This window comes from Centroberyx gerrardi, chromosome 3 (assembly GCF_048128805.1).
Source record: "Centroberyx gerrardi isolate f3 chromosome 3, fCenGer3.hap1.cur.20231027, whole genome shotgun sequence".
NCBI classification, from domain to species: Eukaryota; Metazoa; Chordata; class Actinopteri; order Beryciformes; family Berycidae; genus Centroberyx; species Centroberyx gerrardi.
The window spans coordinates 432,608-454,777 of NC_135999.1; the positions used below are offsets into that span (position 1 = coordinate 432,608).

General features: G+C 43.5%; 1 protein-coding gene across 1 annotated transcript in view; it reads left to right on the plus strand.

The window, feature by feature from the left end:
• The first annotated feature begins 756 nt into the window (after window positions 1-756).
• LOC139931010 (mechanosensitive cation channel TMEM63B-like) overlaps window positions 757-22,170 on the plus strand; it is a 50,748-nt gene continuing 29,334 nt past the window's right edge. The window contains exons 1-4 of the mRNA XM_078282735.1: window positions 757-769; window positions 12,383-12,601; window positions 17,103-17,182; window positions 20,299-20,337. Of these exons, the coding sequence (XP_078138861.1) occupies window positions 12,410-12,601; window positions 17,103-17,182; window positions 20,299-20,337 (311 nt within the window). The 5' untranslated portion in view covers window positions 757-769; window positions 12,383-12,409. The remainder of the gene's footprint in view (window positions 770-12,382; window positions 12,602-17,102; window positions 17,183-20,298; window positions 20,338-22,170) is intronic.

Genomic DNA, 22,170 nt, shown 5'->3' on the forward strand with positions numbered 1-22,170 from the left:
TTGTACTGAAAGCAGCTGCAGTGAAAATGAAGTTTAATTTGTTTAGTTTAATATGTCAAGAAGTGTGTGATAATGAGGAACCTTGTTAAAATCCTCTAATGAAATATTCACTCAGAGAAACTGAAATATATCATGTGTATATGTACAGTATATATAAATATATATTTTGTTTTCATTAGGCTACTTTCTCATTATTTTCTGACTTGGATTTTATATAGTTGGAATGCACTTTTTTCTCAATTAAAAAAATAAAGTAGAATAGGCCTACTTTATTTCTAGACTATAAACGTAAATTTAAATGTGTTTTACAAACAGGCAGTGAAAAGGAACAGGACAGAAGAAGAAGAAGAAGAAGAAGAAGAAGAAGAAGAAGAAGAAGAAATTGTATGTAGTATAGCCTACCGGTAATAATATTTAAACGCTGGAGGGACTCTTATTGTGAAGCGCCACCGGACGTGTCTCTCGGTCGCCCCCGCGCGGCCGCCGCCTGCAGCGCAGCGGCTCTGAGCTTCAGCACGGAGCGCCGGTGTTTCTATTCCCGGAGCGCTTTCCTCCATTTTAGCATCGCAGCTGAGCGGCGCTGATTCCTCCGACACCCCGGCTTCGAGTTTCAGTTCGCCCGCAGTCCGCCGCTCGAGCCGCGGCAGATGGCTCGGCCAGCACGCGCTGCTCCGCCGGAGGATCTGTGAGGATTTATCCGTCTGAGGGATTTTATTATTAAAGACGAGCAGCGGAGAGGAGACAGGACGAAGCCCGATCCGGTGTTCAGGTAAAGCGCTGCGGTTTATTCTCGGGTTTATTCTCGGGTTTATTCTAAGGCGGGCCGGGGCTCGGTGCTCTGTGCGGACCCGGGCCGGCCGGGCCGGGCCCGACCCGGGCCAGGCCGGACCAGGCTCGGTGCCGGGGCTCGGTGCTGCGCAGCAGCGGCTCTGCAGGCGGACAGGCCGGGCTCAGCACACAGCAGCGGGCCTGTCAACGCCTTTCAGAGCCGCTGCTGCAGGATCAGGATCAAATCATAATCAGATCGGGATCAGATCGGGATCAGATCGGCATCAGATCGGGATCCCGTCTGGTCAGAAGTGATCCAGTGTTTGGATCCAGTGTGTTACATAAGGCGCTGTGGCAGAATCCATCAGAGGACAAACGCAGCTTTGTGTTTCCACTGAACAACATGAATCTGAACCTGCAGCCTGGCGGCGCAGTTCATCTGACGAGTCTTTATTTTGATCTCATTTTAATGGAAGGAATTTGTTTTACTTATTTTATTTTATTTTATTTTATCTAATATTTGATTTAATTCTAACTAAAACCGACGCACAAGCATGCAAAGTGCCATCATCCCGTTAAACCGATCTGTAGCTGCAGACAGACAGGTGCCTGTCTGTCTGTCTGTCTGTCTGCGGCTACATGTGTGGAAAACTGTCTGTCTGTCTGTCTGTCTGTCTGTCTGTCTGAAAGGTCAGCAGTCAGCTTCAGCTCTGTAATATTCTATATTCTATATTCTGTGTGCTGCTACAGGCCTCAGATCAGCTGATCAGTTCATCTTCATACATTCTGTCAGTGAATTAAATTACAGAGAAATCAAACTGTTCCTCACTTGGCTGGAGAGGGAAAGTCCTGGGAAAGTCCTGGGAAAGTCCTGGATCCGGCTCCAGGCCCTGCAGGTCTTTCTGTCTTGTGACCCTGGAGAAGTGAAGCTTCAGACTTTTTACCTTTTCAGCTCGTTTCTTTTGATTCATTATCAGAAGCAGAGCGGCTGAAAACTATTCAGGAAGAGAACATCAGAGAAAACAATAGAGAAAAAACAGACATTAATTTGTATGATATAAATATGATTTTTCTTCTCCCATAAATCATCTTGGACCCCCTGGGGAGTCCCGACCCCCAGGTTGAGAACCACTGTTATAATCCACCACACTGCACAAAACTGCCTCTTGATATTTAGTATTTCACCAAAACTTCAGAGTAAGTTAAGGGATCAAATATGAATTTGTCCATTCATTAGAAAAATATTTCAGACATAGGAAATAAGTTTTCTTCTTCTATATTTTCTGTATGAAGATCCCAAATCTGTAGTGGGCCGCTCCAGAAATATGTTTTCTGAGTGTGTTGAAGTGTGACAGTTTGTTATCAGTCAGTTTGGTGCTGAATGTTTCATCTGACCTCTGACCTCTGACCCCTGACCTGCTGGCTGCCTTCTGAACTGAAGCTTCTGCTCCTGCTGATCAGTGGAAGTTTGTGTGTAAACTTCACAGAAACGACTGAAGTGTAAATGTTGAGTCATGAAACGGTTTCCTGACTCAGCAGTAAAACCTGCAGCTGAAATCTCCAGCTGCTTCCAGAACTGACTGGAGATTGAAGTTTTAGGTTTATTCAGATATTCAGGAACAGAGAGAAGTAGCTCTCTGTGGGTTTTATGTTATTTACAGTTTTATCACCAACCTGCTGCAGCAGCTGAGTCTCATGATGGAGGAACATGTAGAACTGTGTGTTAGTTAATAAAGTGTAAATCTGTAGAACTGTGTGTTAGTTAATAAAGTGTAAATCTGTATGAAGCAGCTAGAAGCAGAGAGCAGCTGAGTCAGCTTGTTGTGGTGTGGCTGTAGATCCATTCAGTAACGTTCTCAGTAAAAGTGAATAGTGTGATAAGGTGGATTTGGTTACTGTGACACAGTAAACTGTCTTGTCTTTAGCCCTAGTCTCTACTCCAAAACACTCTGAGTTGTAGCTTGAGAAGAGTCAGCTCAGTTAACCTGAACTAACTGTTAGCTAGCTAACTAGCTGCAGTTCAGATAAAGACGGCGCTGCAGCTGCAGGATAAGACGAACTGTCAGGACCTGATGGCATCACAGACGGATCACATTCAGCATGTAGAGATATACAGCAGAGCAGAGAGGGAAAAAACATCACAACCAAAAAGGCAAAACTGAAGTGGATGATAGAAATGACAAAATCCAAAAGTGAAAGAAAATAAAGTAAATTGAAATAGCATTCCTAAAAAATAGCTGCCTGTAGCTTAATAGTTTACAATGTTTAAAATGTTCTAATTTTGTGATTTCAGCACCAATCTGTTTTATTCTGGGAATTCCTCTGTTCTGCCTTCATGAAGCATGCTAGTAATAATAATGCTAAATGGCATTATTCTCAATGTGACTGGACAGACACACACACACACACACACACACACACACACACATACACACACACACACACACTCGTCCCGTCCATGACCTTATCATTGAGCTGCAGACGCCAACATTCAGTGAAAAGACGATTTTTCCGCTGCGTGATGATTCGACATTTCCTCTCTGAACTCATTATTCTGATTAGCGATATCGCTTCTTCACTGCCGATCCAATAACAGAATTTAGAGTATCAACCGATACTGAGCACCGATCTGATATTGACCCTTTTTTTCTTAATCAGCTGCATACAACATGTAAATAACATGGGAACAACAATTCTATTGTTAAAAAGGAAAACTGCAGCAGGGCAAAAAAACTGACCAAAATAGAAATGACAATTCCTAGGATATATGAAAGACTGCTGCAATATAGAAAACATGCTAAAACATTCAGGCAGTCTTTGGTTATATTTTATGGTTGGTTATATATTTATATTTTTCTCTTAATTTAAAAGGCTTCTTCTGGGCAGAACCTGCAGTGTGCCAAGTCTAGTCTGGTTTTGCTCACTTCAGGACAAGCAGCAGGTTTTTCTTCAGAAACAGAAGCATCATCTCTCTGCTGTCCGGCTGGTCCTCCGCTCTCTGACCCGCCGGTGGGTCGGCGTCATCAGCAGGCAGCATCAGCTGTAGCTCCCAGCTCCAAAAAGCTGCGTTTTGTGAAAACGGAAGACTTTATTGAAACTTGAATATTGAAAAACACGTCAACTAATGGTGACGTGAACATGATACTAAGCCCAAGGACACTCAGTGTAAGTTTGAGCCGAGCAGCCGGCGTCTGGAAGGCGTCGCTACATGAAGTTCTCGGTAACGGTGAGTTGGATAAAGATCTTTGGGACGCTAGTAATGGCAGAGCCATTATATTCACGGCCTCCACGCTCTCTTTCTTTTTCCAACTTCTTCACTCACTCGCGTCGCGTGCAAACCCAGGCATGTTTTACAGCATGTTGCGACTACAGATTATAACGTTCCCTGCCACCGATATCTGATCCAGCATTTGAGGCCAATATCGGCCCGATGCCGATATCAAGTATCGGATCGGTGCATCCCTAATTCTGATGGATCTGATCAGTCATTTCCAGTCAAAAGAGCACTGAGATATCCTGCTCAGGTAGAAGTTCTGTTACTTGGCTGAAATTTTCCTTAAAGCTGCTCTAGTCCAGATTTGACTAAAATATTAAAGGAAGTGAGTCAGTCCAGAGAAAGCTGGACTCACCAGAGCTAGATCTCTTCCTCTGTCCTTCCTCTGGTTTCCTTTGGTACAAAGCAGCTCAGACTGCAGGAGAGTTTCCTCTTCAGTATGAGGCTGAACAAGGAGAAGGAGCCCCAGCTGTGGAAGACCTCCTGCCTCGTCCCACAGCAGGCCGGTCTGGACTGGTTCTGCAGACTGGCTCCTGGTGGGCGGCTCCCTGGACCCCTCACAGTCTGCCATCATCTACCTGCTCCACAGGGCCTGTTCACATAATCTACCTGCTCCACAGGGCCTATTCACCATCATCTACCTGCTCCACAGGGCCTGTTCACATCATCTACCTGCTCCACAGGGCCTATTCACATCATCTACCTGCTCCACAGAGCCTATTCTCACCTGGAGAAGCCAGGATGCGCTGTGAGAATCGTGTTCTTTGACTTCTCCAGTGCCTTCAACACCCTCCGGCCTCCTGCTGGAGGAGAAGCTCTCTGATGCAGGTAGACCAGAACCTGGAGGACGACCTCACCGGCAGGCCGCAGGACGTCCAGCTGCAGGGCCGCCTGTCAGACGAGGTGGTGGGCAGCATTGGCGCACCCCAAGGAACCGTACTGTCACCGTTCCTGTTCACCGTTCCTGTTCACCCTCTACACCTCGACTTCTGATCCGATGGGAAAAGTCATGAACGAGTTTCTTTTCTGTGCGCCGTTTCTTAGTTGTAGATGTAGAGTCTGAAATAAGGTGAGCAGGCGTGACTAAGGTGACTTTTATGGTTCAGCTGGAATTTTTACCTGGGAGTCTGGACAGTATTAGTACTGGATCAGGTCTGGTGATGTGGTTTTTACTGAAGGGAATCTGTGATTTCCTGTTCCCCATCAGTTTTATTTGTGATTATTATTATTATTGTCCGTTCTGTCGGTTCTAACGTTACTGTCCGGATCGATGTGTGTGATTCAGAAATTAGAAATACTTTGCTTGACTTGATGATTTGATATGAGACTAAATGACTTGTTAACAGTTCTTTGCCTTGTAGAGTTCGGCTGCAGACCTGCGCTAGTCATTGGAACATTATAAAATGGTGATGACCAACCACACACACACACACACACGCACACACACACTGAATCATGAGCATCTGTATTTCATCTGGACTGCTTTGCTGTGTTATGGGAACAGAAGTGTAACTGCAGCTTGAGGATTTACAAGCTTCAAAGTTCGCTTCAGTTCAATCCTGGAAACAATCTGCTCTAGTCATCTTGGCAGAGAGCCAACCATGATTCAGAGTCACTCTAACATCCGGTTGGTAAAACAGTGAGCGTCGGTAGGTAGAGGCTGTTTTCCATTCTGAAAATCAATTAGACTGTAGGTTTGTCACAGTTAACGGTTAATTTAGACATTTACCAGCCACAGTGCCGCAGAATGTTTATTTCTACAACCTTTTCTCAGAGGCAGAAATAATCTGATTGGTTGAGTTTAACCTCAGTGGGCGGAGCCAGAACCAGCTTTTCAAAGCGTAAGTTAGCTAACTGCCAAACTTGAATGGCAAAGAAGGAACTCTGGTCAAAATATCAAAAAATATATAAATGGCTTCTTTTTTCAATCATTCATACTCATGGCATCATGATGTTGCAGCTCAGCAGCTAGCTAACTAGCTTACCTAGCTAGCTATAGGCTAGTATGGCTAGTTTGAACTTGAAGGTCAGCTAGCTAACTCTGTATGGTAGATTGTATTGTTTCAGTTAGCAGCAGAGTGCTAGGCTTCATAATATTAGCTTCCTCCTCTCTTACCTCTTTTTCACGGAGCTTCAGTCTGATGTTACTGAGACAGAAGATCTGAGGCTCTTTGGCTCCGCCCACTGAGGTTTAACTCATAGGCAGTCGCCTGGCAGCAGAGCAGCTCTGTCTCCCAGAAATGTTTGTAGAGTTAAAACTACTTTCTGCCACGGAGGCTTGGTGATAAAAAGTCTTTCATTCATCTCACATTCAGTTTTTAGCATCTTTTTTGTCCCTGACATCCATGAAGTTAATAAAAGAGATATTTTGGATTATTGACAGCTCTTTGCTCCAGTGGTGAAGGGGATGGAGATATATTCTTACTTTTGTAAACATTTTGTTCAGTGTCTTGCTCAAGGACACTTCAGCAGAGTCGAACCTGTGACCTCTGCGCCATGACTTTACCTGGGATGACTGACCAAACATTTCCACTGTGTGGTCTCAGCTTGACAGATATGTACACAGTTGTGTACTTTTGTAGTAAAACACAGTAGAGGTTGTGTACCCTGGACCCTAAGTTTTGATTCTTGACCTTACCGTTCAGGAGTTACAGGCCACAGTGTAAAGTTGCTTGTTACAGCGCCACCATCTGGCTGATAGGTGTAATTTGTTGCCTGAGTAGTGGGGAGATTTGAGACGTATCGACCAAATTTGATTGCTCTGGGACTTTTGGTCTCTGAGGTGCAGAAAAAGAAGAAGAGTCCTGACCAAAACAACAGCTGCAGCTTGTGCCACTGACACATTTTACCAGGATTAATAAAGGCGTAGATTCATTAATATGAATTGGTAAATAAATACGCCATATTTTGGTTAAATGTTCATATATCATTTCTGTTTGCTGATCAGTTCTTAGTTTTGCCTTTTTAACAGGTTTGGTAGACAGAGATCTCAGCTGTAGCTTGCACCCATATGAATGAAAGGCAAGCTCCACCCGCTGTGTACTTTCATATTTAGACAGCAGAGGTTGTGTACTTTTGTAGTAAAAGGCAGCAGAAGTTGTGATATATATGTATATATATATGTATATACATATATATATATATATAATATCAGAGTTGAGCACAGCAGTGATTTGGATGTGACATTCTCATTCCAAATGATTTGGATTTTAAAGTACAACTAAGTATTCTGACAGTTGAAAAAAACTTCATGTAGGATTCAGCTGATCTGGGTTTTTGAAGACGGATATTTTTGGATTGAAGCTTCTGATAGCTGATATTTTGAATCTATATTCAGTGTCCTTTAATTTAATGTCCTTTAATTTGACTGTTTTCATGGCAAACTAATTCCCAGTATTCAGTGTTTTAGACATTTAGAGCATCATTGGACACTAAAACTCGCCACTGAAACTACTACTACTACTACTACTACTACTACTACTACTAATAATAATAATAATATCCATCCATATGTGAAATCAAAATGCCTCATTAGCATCAGTTCAGGTGAATGGCTTCCCATAGACAACCCTTAATAATGATAATAATCTTTGTTTCTATAGAAGCACTTTACAAAACACAGTTACACTTTACAGCAGATCAACAACAATAGCAATAAAAGGTAAGAAATATAAATGCAAAGCAAGAATCATGAAAGTGAGGTAAAAAAAATAGCCCAATGAATTCAATAAATCTGTAATGAATCAAACGGCATCATGCCCCTCAGATCAGACTGGACTGACACCGGACCAGATAGCAGCCGGACTCCAGTTCAGTGTGCTGGTGTTGCAGCAGCGGCGGTTTGTCTGCAGTAAGCAGCTTCAGCTCTGGGCTTTCCACCGCTTCAGATGACTCATGCTTTTCCTCTGCACCATGACAACAAACCTGGGCGAGAGACTACAGCGAGCACAGAGGAGAGGGAGAGAGAGAGATGTTCAGAGTTTCCCTCCATGCCAGTGACATTTAACCTGTGGAATATTCCAGAGCAGACAGCCATGGCTACACTCTTCAAAAAAGGGTTGTTTTAGCGTTGTTGTAACGTTGGTGTTGTGTTGTTGTAGCGTTGGTGTTGTGTTGTAGCTTTGGTGTTGTGTTGTTGTAGCGTTGGTGTTTTGTTGTGTTGGTGTTGTGTTGTAGTGTTGGTGTTGTGTTGTAGTGTAGTATTGGTGTTGTGTTGTTGTAGCGTTGGTGTTGTGTTGTAGTGTTGGTGTTGTGTTGTAGTGTAGTGTTGGTGTTGTGTTGTAGCGTTGGTGTTGTAGTGTAGTGTTGGTGTTTTGTTGTTGTAGCATTGGTGTTGTAGTGTAGTGTAGTGTTGGTGTTGTAGTGTAGCGTTGGTGTTGTAGTGTTGGTGTTTTGTTGTAGCATTGGTGTTGTAGTGTAGCGTTGGTGTTGTGTTGTTGTCACGTTGGTGTTGTAGTGTAGTGTTGGTGTTGTAGTGTAGCGTTGGTGTTGTAGTGTTGGTGTTGTGTTGTTGTCACATTGGTGTTGTAGTGTAGTGTTGGTGTTGTAGTGTAGCGTTAGTGTTGTAGTGTAGTGTTGGTGTTGTAGTGTAGCGTTGGTGTTGTCACGTTGGTGTTGTAGTGTTGTAGCATTGGTGTTGTGTTGTAGTGTTGGTGTTTTGTTGTAGTGTTGGTGTTGTGTTGTTGTAGCGTTGGTGTTGTGTTGTAGTGTTGGTGTTTTGTTGTAGTGTTGGTGTTGTGTTGTAGTGTTGGTGTTTTGTTGTAGTGTTGGTGTTGTGTTGTAGCGTTGGTGTTGTAGTGTAGCGTTGGTGTTGTAGCGTTGGTGTTGTAGTGTAGTGTTGGTGTTGTAGTGTTGGTGTTGTGTTGTAGCGTTGGTGTTGTAGCGTTGGTGTTGTAGTGTAGTGTTGGTGTTGTAGTGTTGGTGTTGTGTTGTAGCATTGGTGTTGTAGCGTTGGTGTTGTGTTGTAGCGTTGGTGTTGTAGCATTGGTGTTGTAGTGTAGTGTTGGTGTTGTAGTGTTGGTGTTGTAGTGTAGCGTTGGTGTTGTAGCGTTGGTGTTGTAGTGTAGTGTTGGTGTTGTAGTGTAGCGTTGGTGTTGTAGTGTAGTGTTGGTGTTGTGTTGTTGTAGCGTTGGTGTTGTAGTGTTGGTGTTGTGTTGTAGCGTTGGTGTTGTAGTGTAGTGTTGGTGTTGTAGTGTTGGTGTTGTGTTGTAGCGTTGGTGTTGTAGTGTAGCGTTGGTGTTGTAGTGTTGGTGTTGTGTTGTAGCGTTGGTGTTGTAGTGTAGCGTTGGTGTTGTAGTGTTGGTGTTGTGTTGTAGCGTTGGTGTTGTAGCGTTGGTGTTGTAGTGTAGTGTTGGTGTTGTAGCGTTGGTGTTGTAGTGTAGCGTTGGTGTTGTAGCATTGGTGTTGTAGTGTAGTGTTGGTGGTGTAGTGTAGCGTTGGTGTTGTAGTGTAGCGTTGGTGTTGTAGCATTGGTGTTGTAGTGTAGCGTTGGTGTTGTAGTGGCGTGTTGGTGTTGTGTTGTAGCGTTGGTGTTGTAGTATAGTGTTGGTGTTGTAGTGTTGGTGTTGTGTTGTAGCGTTGGTGTTGTAGTGTAGCGTTGGTGTTGTAGTGTAGTGTTGGTGTTGTAGTGTAGCGTTGGTGTTGTAGTGGCGTGTTGGTGTTGTGTTGTAGCGTTGGTGTTGTAGTATAGTGTTGGTGTTGTAGTGTTGGTGTTGTGTTGTAGCGTTGGTGTTGTAGTGTAGCGTTGGTGTTGTAGTGTTGGTGTTGTAATGTAGTGTTGGTGTTGTAGTGTAGCGTTGGTGTTGTAGTGTAGTGTTGGTGTTGTGTTGTTGTAGCGTTGGTGTTGTAGTGTTGGTGTTGTGTTGTAACGTTGGTGTTGTAGTGTAGTGTTGGTGTTGTAGTGTTGGTGTTGTGTTGTAGCGTTGGTGTTGTAGTGTTGCGTTGGTGTTGTAGTGTTGGTGTTGTGTTGTAGCGTTGGTGTTGTAGTGTTGGTGTTGTGTTGTAGTGTTGGTGTTGTAGTGTTGGTGTTGTGTTGTAGCGTTGGTGTTGTAGTGTAGCGTTGGTGTTGTAGTGTGGTGTTGTGTTGTAGCGTTGGTGTTGTAGTGTAGTGTTGGTGTTGTAGTGTTGGTGTTGTGTTGTAGCGTTGGTGTTGTAGTGTAGCGTTGGTGTTGTAGTGTTGGTGTTGTGTTGTAGCGTTGGTGTTGTAGTGTTGGTGTTGTGTTGTAGCGTTGGTGTTGTAGTGTAGCGTTGGTGTTGTAGTGTTGGTGTTGTAGTGTTGGTGTTGTAGTGTTGGTGTTGTGTTGTAGCGTTGGTGTTGTAGTGTAGCGTTGGTGTTGTAGTGTTGGTGTTGTAGTGTTGGTGTTGTAGTGTTGGTGTTGTGTTGTAGCGTTGGTGTTGTGTTGTAGCGTTGGTGTTGTAGTGTTGGTGTTGTGTTGTAGCGTTGGTGTTGTAGTGTTGGTGTTGTAGTGTTGGTGTTGTGTTGTAGCGTTGGTGTTGTGTTGTAGCGTTGGTGTTGTGTTGTAGCGTTGGTGTTGTAGTGTTGGTGTTGTGTTGTAGCGTTGGTGTTGTAGTGTTGGTGTTGTAGTGTTGGTGTTGTGTTGTAGCGTTGGTGTTGTGTTGTAGCGTTGGTGTTGTAGCGTTGGTGATATCTGATGCCACTGAGCACATTCTGACCAAACTTAGTGGAATGATGCGTCTCTTTGCTGTTCCGCCATTTTTAATGTTAAATTGTCTGAGTGTCACACACAATATCTCAGACTCCACTGAACTCCTCCTCCTCCTCTTCCTCCTCCTCTTCTTCCTCCTCCTCCTCCTCTTCCTCCTCCTCCTCTTCCTCCTCTTCTTCCTCCTCTTCCTCCTCCTCCTCCTCTGCTGCAGACAATCCAGAAACAAGAGGAAGAGACAGACTTGACTGCTTGGTTCGGTGCAGTGATGTTCGTTTTCTGTTGGGAATGTAAAGAGTGGTGTTGCCCCCCCCCCCCCCCCCCTTGCCCTCTGCCTCCTTTGATAAGCAGAAGTGGGGTGATGAGGTGTGAAAACTGGGTCAGGGAGGCCCCCCCCACCCCCACCCCCACCCCACCCCCCGCCACACACACACACACACACACACTGCTCTGACCTGTTGCTCCGAGGCTCTCTTGAGGTTCTCTTGATGTTCCTGGTCTCGCAGAACTAGATTCTGAAAATCCTCCTGGTTGTAAAAATCCAAATCTGTATGAATCCAGTCAGCTGGACTCAGTTTCATGTGATGTGATGTGATGTGACACCAGGATCCTTTTAAATCTCTCTGTGATATCTCGTCATGGATTTTACTGCCGTCTCACTTTGATGACATCAGACAACAAAGCAGCGTGAGCTTATTGATCAGTAAACTCTGCTGGCTGCAGGCTGCTGGGATCAAACTGTTTGAACACAGAAGCTCTCACAGTACTGTGAGATGCTCGGGATAAAACGCTGTACAATGCTACTCACAACAGCTAACTGGCTAATATATAGCTACCATGCTAACGCGGCCGCGGTAGTTAGCGTTAGCGTCTGCTAACATAGCACCTGGATGTTCGGTAAAACGCATCGCTTCCTGTGTGACTCTGTTTCCTCCAGTGTTTCATCTCAGAATCGTCTGTTCAGAGTCTTGAAAGACAAACTGCGACACTAACAGACATTAAAACAGAATGTTTTACCACTAAAAGGTCACATAGAGATTTAATAACCAATAACTAATCAATAACCACTGACTGACATGTAGCTGAAGCTCATCTGGTCCAGACTGAAGCGGTGTGAGGTTTTGGTTTCAGCTGAGCATCAGACGGAGGTTCAGGCTCCTGCTTCACGCGGCTCCTCAGGTGATGTCATCGCCTGTGGCGGCCATGTTGGAGGTCTGTGGGCAGACCGGGCAGCTCAGTGTTTCCTGGAGAAATAAAGAAAAAAACCGAACTGTGCCGTGTTGAAAGTCAGTACTGGATCTGATATTTGTTTTACAGCAAACCAGAAGTTAGACTGACATGTAAAAGTGTTTTAGAGTTCACGTTGTGATGAAGCTGCTGGTTGTTGGTTCTGTTCGACCTGACAGTTCAATATTCTGCTTTATTGTCTTTCACATGGTGATGATCTGCTGATTTTGGGAAATCAAGACACAGTTCTGCTGTCTGAACTGATGAGAACAAACACATTTTAAGGAATATGATTTGAAAAATGAGATTTTGCAAACGAGAGCCGTATTGATATAAAAAAAAAATCCTTATGATTATTGTGACATTGATTTCAACCTTATCGCTCAGCCCCAGTATAACATTACTGCAGCTTGTTTTCACGACTTCTAACCATTTGCCCCCCCCCCCCCAGGTTCCCCGGGAGGATGCGGCAGTGAGCATGCTCAGTGCGCTGATCGTAACCATGGTGATATTCGGCGGCGGCCAGGCGTGCGCCGGCCAGGACAACTGCTCCGCCAACAGCGAGTCCAAAGACTACTGCTACTCCGCCCGCATCCGCAGCACGGTGCTGCAGGGCCTGCCGTTCGGCGGCGTGCCCACCGTGCTCGCCCTCGACTTCATGTGCTTCCTGGTGAGTCCTCATTGGTCAGATCTCTGATGTCACGCTTTACCGCTCAGCACTTTACACACATGGTGAGCAGAAACATACTGTTGGAATGGAAAAACACACTTCATAATCCCAAAAACATTCTTTTATAAACTTAAACCATGTCTATTTTCCTGCTCTGTGAAGTTTGGAAACCTGCTCTATAAATATAATATAAATAAAGTGTATTATTATTATTGTTATTAAGCGGGACAGCACCTGCTCAGTCATGGCTCCATGTTGTGGATCAGAGACTCTGAGCTCCAGCACAGCAGGTCTACAGACAGACATTAATCTGCATGTTTTCTCTGTCGGTTTGCAGTAACTGAACCTGAATAAACACTAACTAGGTTTAGTTTGAGAAAAAAAAAATCATACATGTAAATATATTTAATGAAAACACTAAAACAGTTAAGCTAATCGTTCATCAGAAAAACACACAGTCAGACGCTTCTGTTCACACCACAGAAGAAGAAAACACTTTGATCAACATGAAGCTGAGGAAATTTTTCCTCACTTCTTCATTGAAAAATAACAATGAAATAGTACATTGTTTTTTTTGTAATATATATTATAACATATATAAAAATTATAATATATTCTACAAAAAAACATATATGTTTATTTATTAACTGCCGACCCCATAACTAACACTGCGAAGGTTAGCGGTTCCATTCCCTGGTGGAGCGAGGCACTAACTCCACCCGGCCGTGTGAAACCTGCCGTCAGGAACAAGCGTCCACCGAGCTGCAGCTGAGCTCACAGCTGCTTCATCTGAACTGTTTCCTGTTCCTCTGAAACTGCTGAGTCAGCAACCTGTCCTGCTGTGACACCTGAACTGTCTGACTGTCTGTCTGACTGTCTGTCTGTCTGACTGTCTGTCTGACTGTCTGTCTGTCTGACTGTCTGTCTGTCTGTCTGACTGACTGACTGACTGTCTGTCTGACTGTCTGTCTGTCTGACTGTCTGTCTGTCTGTCTGACTGACTGACTGTCTGTCTGTCTGACTGACTGACTGACTGTCTGTCTGTCTGTCTGACTGACTGACTGACTGTCTGACTGTCTGTCTGTCTGTCTGTCTGTCTGTCTGTCTGTCTGACTGACTGACTGTCTGACTGTCTGTCTGACTGTCTGTCTGTCTGACTGACTGACTGTCTGACTGTCTGTCTGTCTGACTGACTGTCTGACTGTCTGTCTGACTGACTGTCTGTCTGTCTGACTAACTGACTGACTGTCTGACTGTCTGACTGTCTGTCTGTCTGTCTGTCTGACTGACTGTCTGTCTGTCTGACTGACTGTCTGACTGACTGTCTGTCTGTCTGTCTGTCTGTCTGACTGTCTGTCTGTCTGTCTGTCTGACTGACTGTCTGTCTGTCTGTCTGTCTGTCTGACTGACTGTCTGACTGACTGTCTGACTGTCTGTCTGTCTGTCTGACTGACTGTCTGTCTGTCTGTCTGTCTGTCTGTCTGTCTGTCTGTCTGTCTGTCTGTCTGACTGACTGTCTGTCTGTCTGTCTGTCTGTCTGACTGACTGTCTGTCTGTCTGTCTGTCTGTCTGTCTGTCTGACTGTCAATCTGCCATTTCAATTCATTTCACAACAATAATGAGCAAATCCCAGATCCAAACCTGAGCAGTGTGGTACAGATTTTTTTATTTTATTTTATTTGTTTATTTGACGGACAATGCTCAATAAATATATTGTGCCAGATAAAGCTGTAAGCTCATTTCCATCCCAGTGTCTGAGCGGCAGCAGACGGCTGGGAGCGAAAACCACTTCAGACGCTATGAAATGACAATCAAACATCTAGAAACAATCAATCAAATCAATGAAATAAAACATTTCGATCACATAGGTTAGATGACACCTTATCAGTCCGTTCTCTGTCACACACACTCCCACACACACACACACACACATACAAACGCACACACACACACACACACACACACCCCCCACACACACACACAAGCAGTAAACAGAAACCACATCATTGCATTGGGTCAGTACATGGCTGCATGGCTGCAAGACTGATTCCCTTTCAGTCATTTTTTAATACAGAATGTAAAGTTCAGCGTTCTGCCCTGCTGGTCAGCAGGTGTTCACAGCTCAGAGGCTTTAAACTCTGTGGACTCTGTGGACTTTGTGGACTTTGTGGACTCTGTGGACTCTGTGGACTCCGTGGACTCTGTGGACTCTGTGGACTCTGTGGACTCTGTGGACTTTGTGGACTCTGTGGACTCTGTGGACTCTGTGGACTTTGTGGACTCTGTGGACTCTGTGGACTCCGTGGACTCTGTGGACTCCGTGGACTCTGTGGACTCTGTGGACTCTGTGGACTCTGTGGACTCTGTGGATCTGACACAACAGATCTTGTTGATGCTGTACCAGTGTTACAGCGTGTTACAAATTGTTTCAGCGGTGCTGGGGCCATGGAGGATCTAGTAAACAGACAGTAGCCATAAACAGAAAGTCAAGAGATTCTACTTCTTGATAATATTGCGTATGAGTCCATATGAGTCGTCAGCTGACAGAGAGAAATAAAGGTTCAGATGGAAAAAGGAGAACCAGCGAGCAGATCAATGAACCTGTTCAGGTCCTGTTGTTCTGCTCATCGCTGACTGGTGGAAACATCAATAGTGCTTCACAGCTGTAGGAACAATGGATTGACCCACATGGTGGACTGATATTTAAATATTTAAATGAGGTAGACAGCACTTTACAAACTGAGAGGAAGCAGTCAGCTCATTCAAGAGGTGAATAATAATAAAACAGTAATTAACCAATTACAGAGCAGACCTGTGTCTCACCGAGATCCAGCTGGATGATGTCAGAGCCTGCAAGGCACCAATCAGGGTTAGGGGTTCGATTCCCGTTGCCACCCACTGACAATGTAAATGCTTCTGGATGGAGCGTCTTCTTCTTCTTTGGTGTGCAGAAGGTTTTTCCTGGCAGAGCGTCTCAGAGGACAAACTGACTGATATGAAGGAAGTGTTACAGCAGTTCAGCTGCAGGAGCTTTTTCTGATCGTATAGTTTAATTGTTTTTAGTGTTTTCATCAGATATTTGCATGTATGATTTTTTTTTTCTCAAACTAAACCTATTTAATATTGTTAAGTTATTGCAAACCGACAAAGAAAACATGCTGATTTATTAACATTTTCAAAAGCTAGCTGTCCCCAAACTTGACAGGCAGTATGTATATAGATATACAGTAAATATATACTGTATATATACATATATATAATAACTTATGATTTTCATAGTTTCTATAGCATATCCTGACAATGTGAAACACTCAACTCCCTCAACAACCACTGTTAAAGTGCTCTGGAGCAAGGCAGCAAACCCCCAACTGCTCAGTAGAAACCAGTAGAAGACAGTGTTGTACTGTCAGCTCCCAGTAGAAACCAGTACAAGACTGTGTTGTACTGTCAGCTCCCAGTAGAAGCCAGTACAAGACTGTGTTGTACTGTCAGCTCCCAGTAGAAACCAGTAGAAGACTGTGTTGTACTGTCAGCTCCCAGTAGAAACCAGTAGAAGACTGTGTAGTATTGGTCAGCTCCAGTAGAAACCAATAGAGACTGTGTTCTACTGTCAGCTCCAGTAGAAACCAGTAGAAGACTGTGTTGTACTGTCAGCTCCAGTAGAAACCAGTAGAAGACGGTGTTGTACTGTCAGCTCCCAGTAGAAACCACTACAAGACTGTGTTGTACTGTCAGCTCCAGTAGAAACCAGTAGAAGACTGTGTTGTACTGTCAGCTCCCAGTAGAAACCAGTACAAGACTGTGTTGTACTGTCAGCTCCCAGTAGAAACCAGTAAAATACTGTGTAGTATTGGTCAGCTCCAGTAGAAACCAATAGAGACTGTGTTGTACTGTCAGCTCCCAGTAGAAACCAATAGAGACTGTGTTGTACTGTCAGCTCCAGTAGAAACCAGTAGAAGACTGTGTTGTACTGTCAGCTCCCAGTAGAAACCAATAGAGACTGTGTTGTACTGTCAGCTCCCAGTAGAAACCAATAGAGACTGTGTTGTACTGTCAGCTCCAGTAGAAACCAGTAGAAGACTGTGTTGTACTGTCAGCTCCAGTAGAAACCAGTAGAAGACTGTGTTGTACTGTCAGCTCCCAGTAGAAACCAATAGAGACTGTGTTGTACTGTCAGCTCCAGTAGAAACCAGTAGAGACTGTGTTGAACTGGTCAGCTCCAGTAGAAACCAGTACAAGACTGTAGCTGGTGTCAGATGTCAGTGTTTCTGTATCAAAGATGTCAACTGGCTGCAGAGATAATCGACACCAGCTCTGAAACTAGATGTCAGACTCAGCTGTGGAAACATATTTTATATTTGCATGTGAGCCATTAAACCATTAAACTGACTGTAAGGCATCAGCATGAGACTCAGCTGCTGATTGGTCAGCTGCTGCAGAGATCGATCATGTGACCTTTACAGGAACAGGTTAACAGGAAGTCCTTCTTCTGTGTCTGCAGGTGCTGCTCTTCGTCTTTTCCATCTTACGGAAGGTGGCGTGGGACTACGGTCGCCTGGCGCTGGTCACCGACGCCGACAGGTAACAAAACAAACTGGATCCTCACAGCAGGAAGCTCCGCCTCTCTGACCATCGTCCGTGTTTACAGTCCGACTGTTAAACGGCAGCTCAGCTTCCTCCTGATTTAAGTTATCAGTATTTGTTTAAATTTATGCATATTTATGTATTTGTTTTCATACCTCAGTTTAGTCTTCCACTGGAGTGATTCTGTAGTGATTTGTCAAATCACTCTTTTTTTATCATGGAGGATCATGATCAGATCAAGTCACTTGAATCAAGATCATTTTTAAATTTGAATTGCACTGAAACAAGTGAAATTATCTCGCCACTTTGGCAGGTTTTTATTTTAATATTTATTGATTTATTTTATTTTCTATAAATTATTTGTATTTTTGGTTTGAGAAAATGAAGATTCAGATGGATAAATGTCTTGTAGAGACAGACATGTTCTGCATGATGCAGAGCCGGCAATGGCAGGAAGAGATAAAAATAGGCGAGATACATTTCTGTGCCAGAGTCTCTCTCTCTCTCTCAGTGCCGGTGTCTCTCCACCGCTCTCTCTCTCTCTCTCTCTCACGCATTGAAGTGTCTCGCTCCCAAGGTGGAAATTTAAATTTCCTGCATCGTTTTTATGCCGTTTTAACTCCCAAGGTGAAGTAGCATCAGTAAAGCCTAAATTAATAATTTGAACTGTCAGATATAAAATGCTTCTCTGGGTGGAGGAACAGAGAATCAGAAAACCAAAATATCCAACTCAAGTACAAGTAAGATAGTACTGTTACTTCGCTCAAATTATACTGAGGACAAGTAAAATACTGCTGTAAAAAAACAGTTTATTCTGTGACATGAAAACAAACTAAAAATGTCCGACTCTATCCTCATTATTCAATAACTTTCCTTTGTTGCTGTTGCTAGCAGCTATCTAACTAGCTAGCGAACTAGCTAGACATCCAGCAGGCTAACATTAAGGTCAGTTTGTAGCACAGCGAGTTCTGATCGCCCGCTGCATCGCTACAGAGTCACAACATCCCATCATCGCTCAACTTTGATTCTGGATGCTGTCGCTCATAAAAAGTAGAAACACTAGAGCGATTATAGAACGCATCGCAGAGGTTCAGTCATTTGCTCTCATCTAGTTACTTTACTTTGTTACTATAGTTCTAAATAGCAAGTAGTTGTAGCACTTTACTAAGTTAGTCTTTATTAAAAGTAACTCAGTTGAGTGCTTTCAAGTTACCCGCTTAAAAGCTTCACAACCTTTATGTCTTCTGGTGATGTTCTCACTAGCAGGCTATAGAAGTCATCACCGAGTACACTGCTGTTATCTACTTATCTGTTATCTACTTAACAAGCAGCTTTCATTTATTCGGGGTCTGATCATCTTTATGGTAAACTAGTATGATCACAGAGACAGCCTTGATTAAGTAATTTCAAAGTAATGCAGATATTCCAGGTTGTGAAGTTTATTGTTGTGTCTGTTCTGAAGCGAGTCGGAGCTCCAGACTCCACCCAGCTGCTGCATCTGCTTTTAATAACGCCATGTAACCAAATAGATTTTCTTAATTGCACTAATTGAAAATGTAACCATTTGAAAGGAAAATAATAATAATACAGTTTGTAAACCAGTCTGCAGAATAGCCTAATGTACCTACATGTTATGTAACTGCTTTTGCAATGTTATTTTTCACTCTTTCTTTTTAAATAAGAAGTTTCATTCAAGTAAATCTATTGTCTTTATCCAGGTCTAGATAAACAGCAGAAATTGTCTCCTCAGTGTAGTTTTATTCTACAGTCTATTACAGAAGTACGGTCTTCCAGAGCTGCTGATTACGTTTAATTTGAGCTCAGAGAATTAATCGACGTTAGGATAAGAGTTCCATAATGTTGTCATGACAACTGAGCCAGCGATGGGGTCAAAGTTCAATCCAATTGTCCAACATGTCATGTGACCGACGATAGAATATGATCATCGCCATGGTGACGATCATAAACCGCTGTACTATAAACTGCCCTTTGAGCAGTAAGACTGAATCTGGATGGATGTTAACTGAGCTGCTGTCATGGATAAATACGAGTATTTAATGTTACAGCTAGTTAACTTAACATTTCCTCCACATACCTGAACAGGTTTGATCCAGATGTAATTTAGAATTACGTCAGTTTCCAGTATGGTATGCTAGCAGTGTGCTGGTATTTGGTTCTGCTTAACGCCGGGATCATTTTATTTTTTTCCTGTGTCCATTACCGCCCGTGTAAACTCTATTTCCACAGTCAGACGCTCCTATAGACATTATACTGTCTGTTCTGCTGCAGGTTTGAACTCATAGACTCCCATTGTTTTCAACACTGAAGAGACAAGCTGCCTGGACTACAGGCTAGTTTGGCTAGTTTGAACCGGTTTGAACCGGTTTGAACCGGTTTGAACTTGAAGGTCAGCTAGGCGAACTAGCTAACCTATGTAGATAACTTAGTATGGCTAGATTGTATTTTTTCATTTCTTCATAATATTAGCCTCCTCCTCTCTTAGCTCTTGTCTTTTTCACTGAGCTTCACTTAACCAGAAGGTTCTTTGCCTTGAAAAACGGTGGTTCTTTGGCTCCGCCCACTGAGGTTTATCTTAACCAATCAGATTATTTCTGCCTCTGAGAAACGTTTTCAAACTAAAACTCCAGTCTGTCCCATGTTTGGTTCCAGGTCCAATGATATTCAGGACTTCACTCTGACTCGACCTTATATTGACCATATCTACTGCTATATAATATTGTGCTACATGCTGTATCAAACTGGTAATTGGCTCATATTTCTGGTAATTATGTCATTATATTAGCAGTGATAATGTGATATTGATGGCAGTTACCTCATCAATCATCACACATTTGGTGGAATATTGTGTTTTGTAAAGCAGTTAGTGGTGAGGCTGTTTGATTAAAACAGCTTTATGAATTAGTTTTTGGTTTTATAATGTCAGGCTGTTTCTCTGATCAGTTGAGTTGGACTAATTGGCTGAATAGCTCTCATTTAATTAATGAATTCAATTAATCTCCTAATTCTACTTTTTGAACTAATGATGATTTCCCTCCAGTGATTTCGACCCTTTTCTCACACCGACCTTTTCCCTTTTTGTTTTGATTTGGAAGATTGAAGAAGCGGTTCAGCGACTTGGAGGAGCGGGAATAGTATGTTGGTTTCTCCCTGTTTGGTTTGTCTGCTAACATGTCTTCCTCCTCCTCTTCCTCCTCTTCTTCCTCCTCCTCCTCTCCCTCCTCTTCCTCCTCCTCTTCTTCTTCCTCCTCTTCTTCCTCTTCTTCCTCCTCCTCTTCCTCCTATTCTTCCTCCTCCTCTTCTTCCTCCTTTTCCTCCTCCTCTTCTTCCTCCTCTTCTTCCTCCTCTGGTTTCCACTAACAGGGTTTTTGCTCACTGGTCACTAACTCCCTTTTCCTTCTCTATTTCAGTGTGTGTGTGTGTGTGTGTGTGTGTGTGTGTGTGTGTGTGTGTGTGTGTGTTCCACATGGAGCTGGTGGAAGTCGTCCATGTCGGGTGTCGGTCAGCTTCACCCTGTCTGTATGCTAATGCTAATGCTAATGCTAATGCTAACCGCTGTGATAATAACGGCTGCTGCACGCTTCCTTCTCTCTCACTGTAACGTAAACAGCCGAAGAAGAGACAGAGATAACTATGAGCCGGTGAAAAGGTAACGGCTGTCTGTGTCGTGATGCTAGCTAGCTAACATCCAGCGTAGCGCTCGCATCTGGAAACACACCTGTCCTCACGCTCCGTCGGTAACCGATGAAATTCACCGCTGTTACGGTTCAGCTTGAAGTTCATCACTAACCTCACATTAAAGCAGTAATGGCCGACATTCTCATATAAATAATTCATGAAAGCTTTTCCATTCTGTTCTAAACAGCCGGCGTCTGCTACGTCTTTCCTTTTACATTTTTTGATGCGTTTCATGTTTCCGGTTTGTTTGGAACAAATAGAATCAGTAAACAGTCAAGTGATCAACTGTAATATGTTTCCCTCTGTATTGATCGCACATCACTGAGTGTTTGATGTGAGGTTGGTGCTAAACGTCGAGCCTCAGGACGGGAAACTGTCAGCCTGTAAACTGACTTCTGACGAAGAAGAAGAAGAGGACCGGTGAGGTTTTCAGATCAGAGTTCAGTTTGTGGACGTCAGTATTTTATTTAGCTAGCCTTTCCAAACAGGTTTCTGTCCCTTTGCCCCGGCTCTCCAGCACCTCCTGCTGGAGGATTCGTGAACTGCAGCGACTGCAGGTTACTGGAAACCTAATTACAATACAAGTGTTTTACAGCAGGGGCTGAGAAGCGTTTCTGTTCATCTCTGTCAGTCAGATGGTTTGAGATCAGACACTGGAGGAATGTTTCAGAGTCGCTGCATTCAAGTGTCTGAAATATACATTTGCTTAAGATAAGATAAGATGTCCCTTAGGACAAATCTCAGCAACAGTTTGGGCAACTGGAGTGTATGGCGCTGAAAAAAATCAATCAATCAATCAATCAATCAATCAATCAGAGCCATTCTGTCCATTGGCTGAACTTTCTCTCCCGTTGTAGGAACTGAGCATATAAAGGTTACAGGTTAAATAAGATCTTTTTAATCCAGCTTTCTATTGAAACCAATAGATTCTGTTTAGTGTCTTTAGTGTCTTTACTCTGCTGTCCAATCCAAGTCAGATTCTGTAGAAGAAGAAACTCCAGACTCCATGTTGGCTCCGTTGGGTTTCTAGTCTTCTCTAGTTTCTGTTGTAGAGTGTTTTGGTGTTTTGGTGTTTTGGTGTTTCCTGGTTTCTGCGACTCTCCCTCTGTGCACCGCTGAGGATGCTGGGAAATGGAGTGTGGTGTTAACAGAAAACATGCAGGTTTTAAAAGGATGAAGGTCGAGTTTGGGACAACACACATGTTTTGTTTTTTAAAGTTTACCACACAGGCCTCCTGCTGGTCCTGGAAATCCTGGAATATCCTGGAATGTGTCAGAGTGTCAGACAG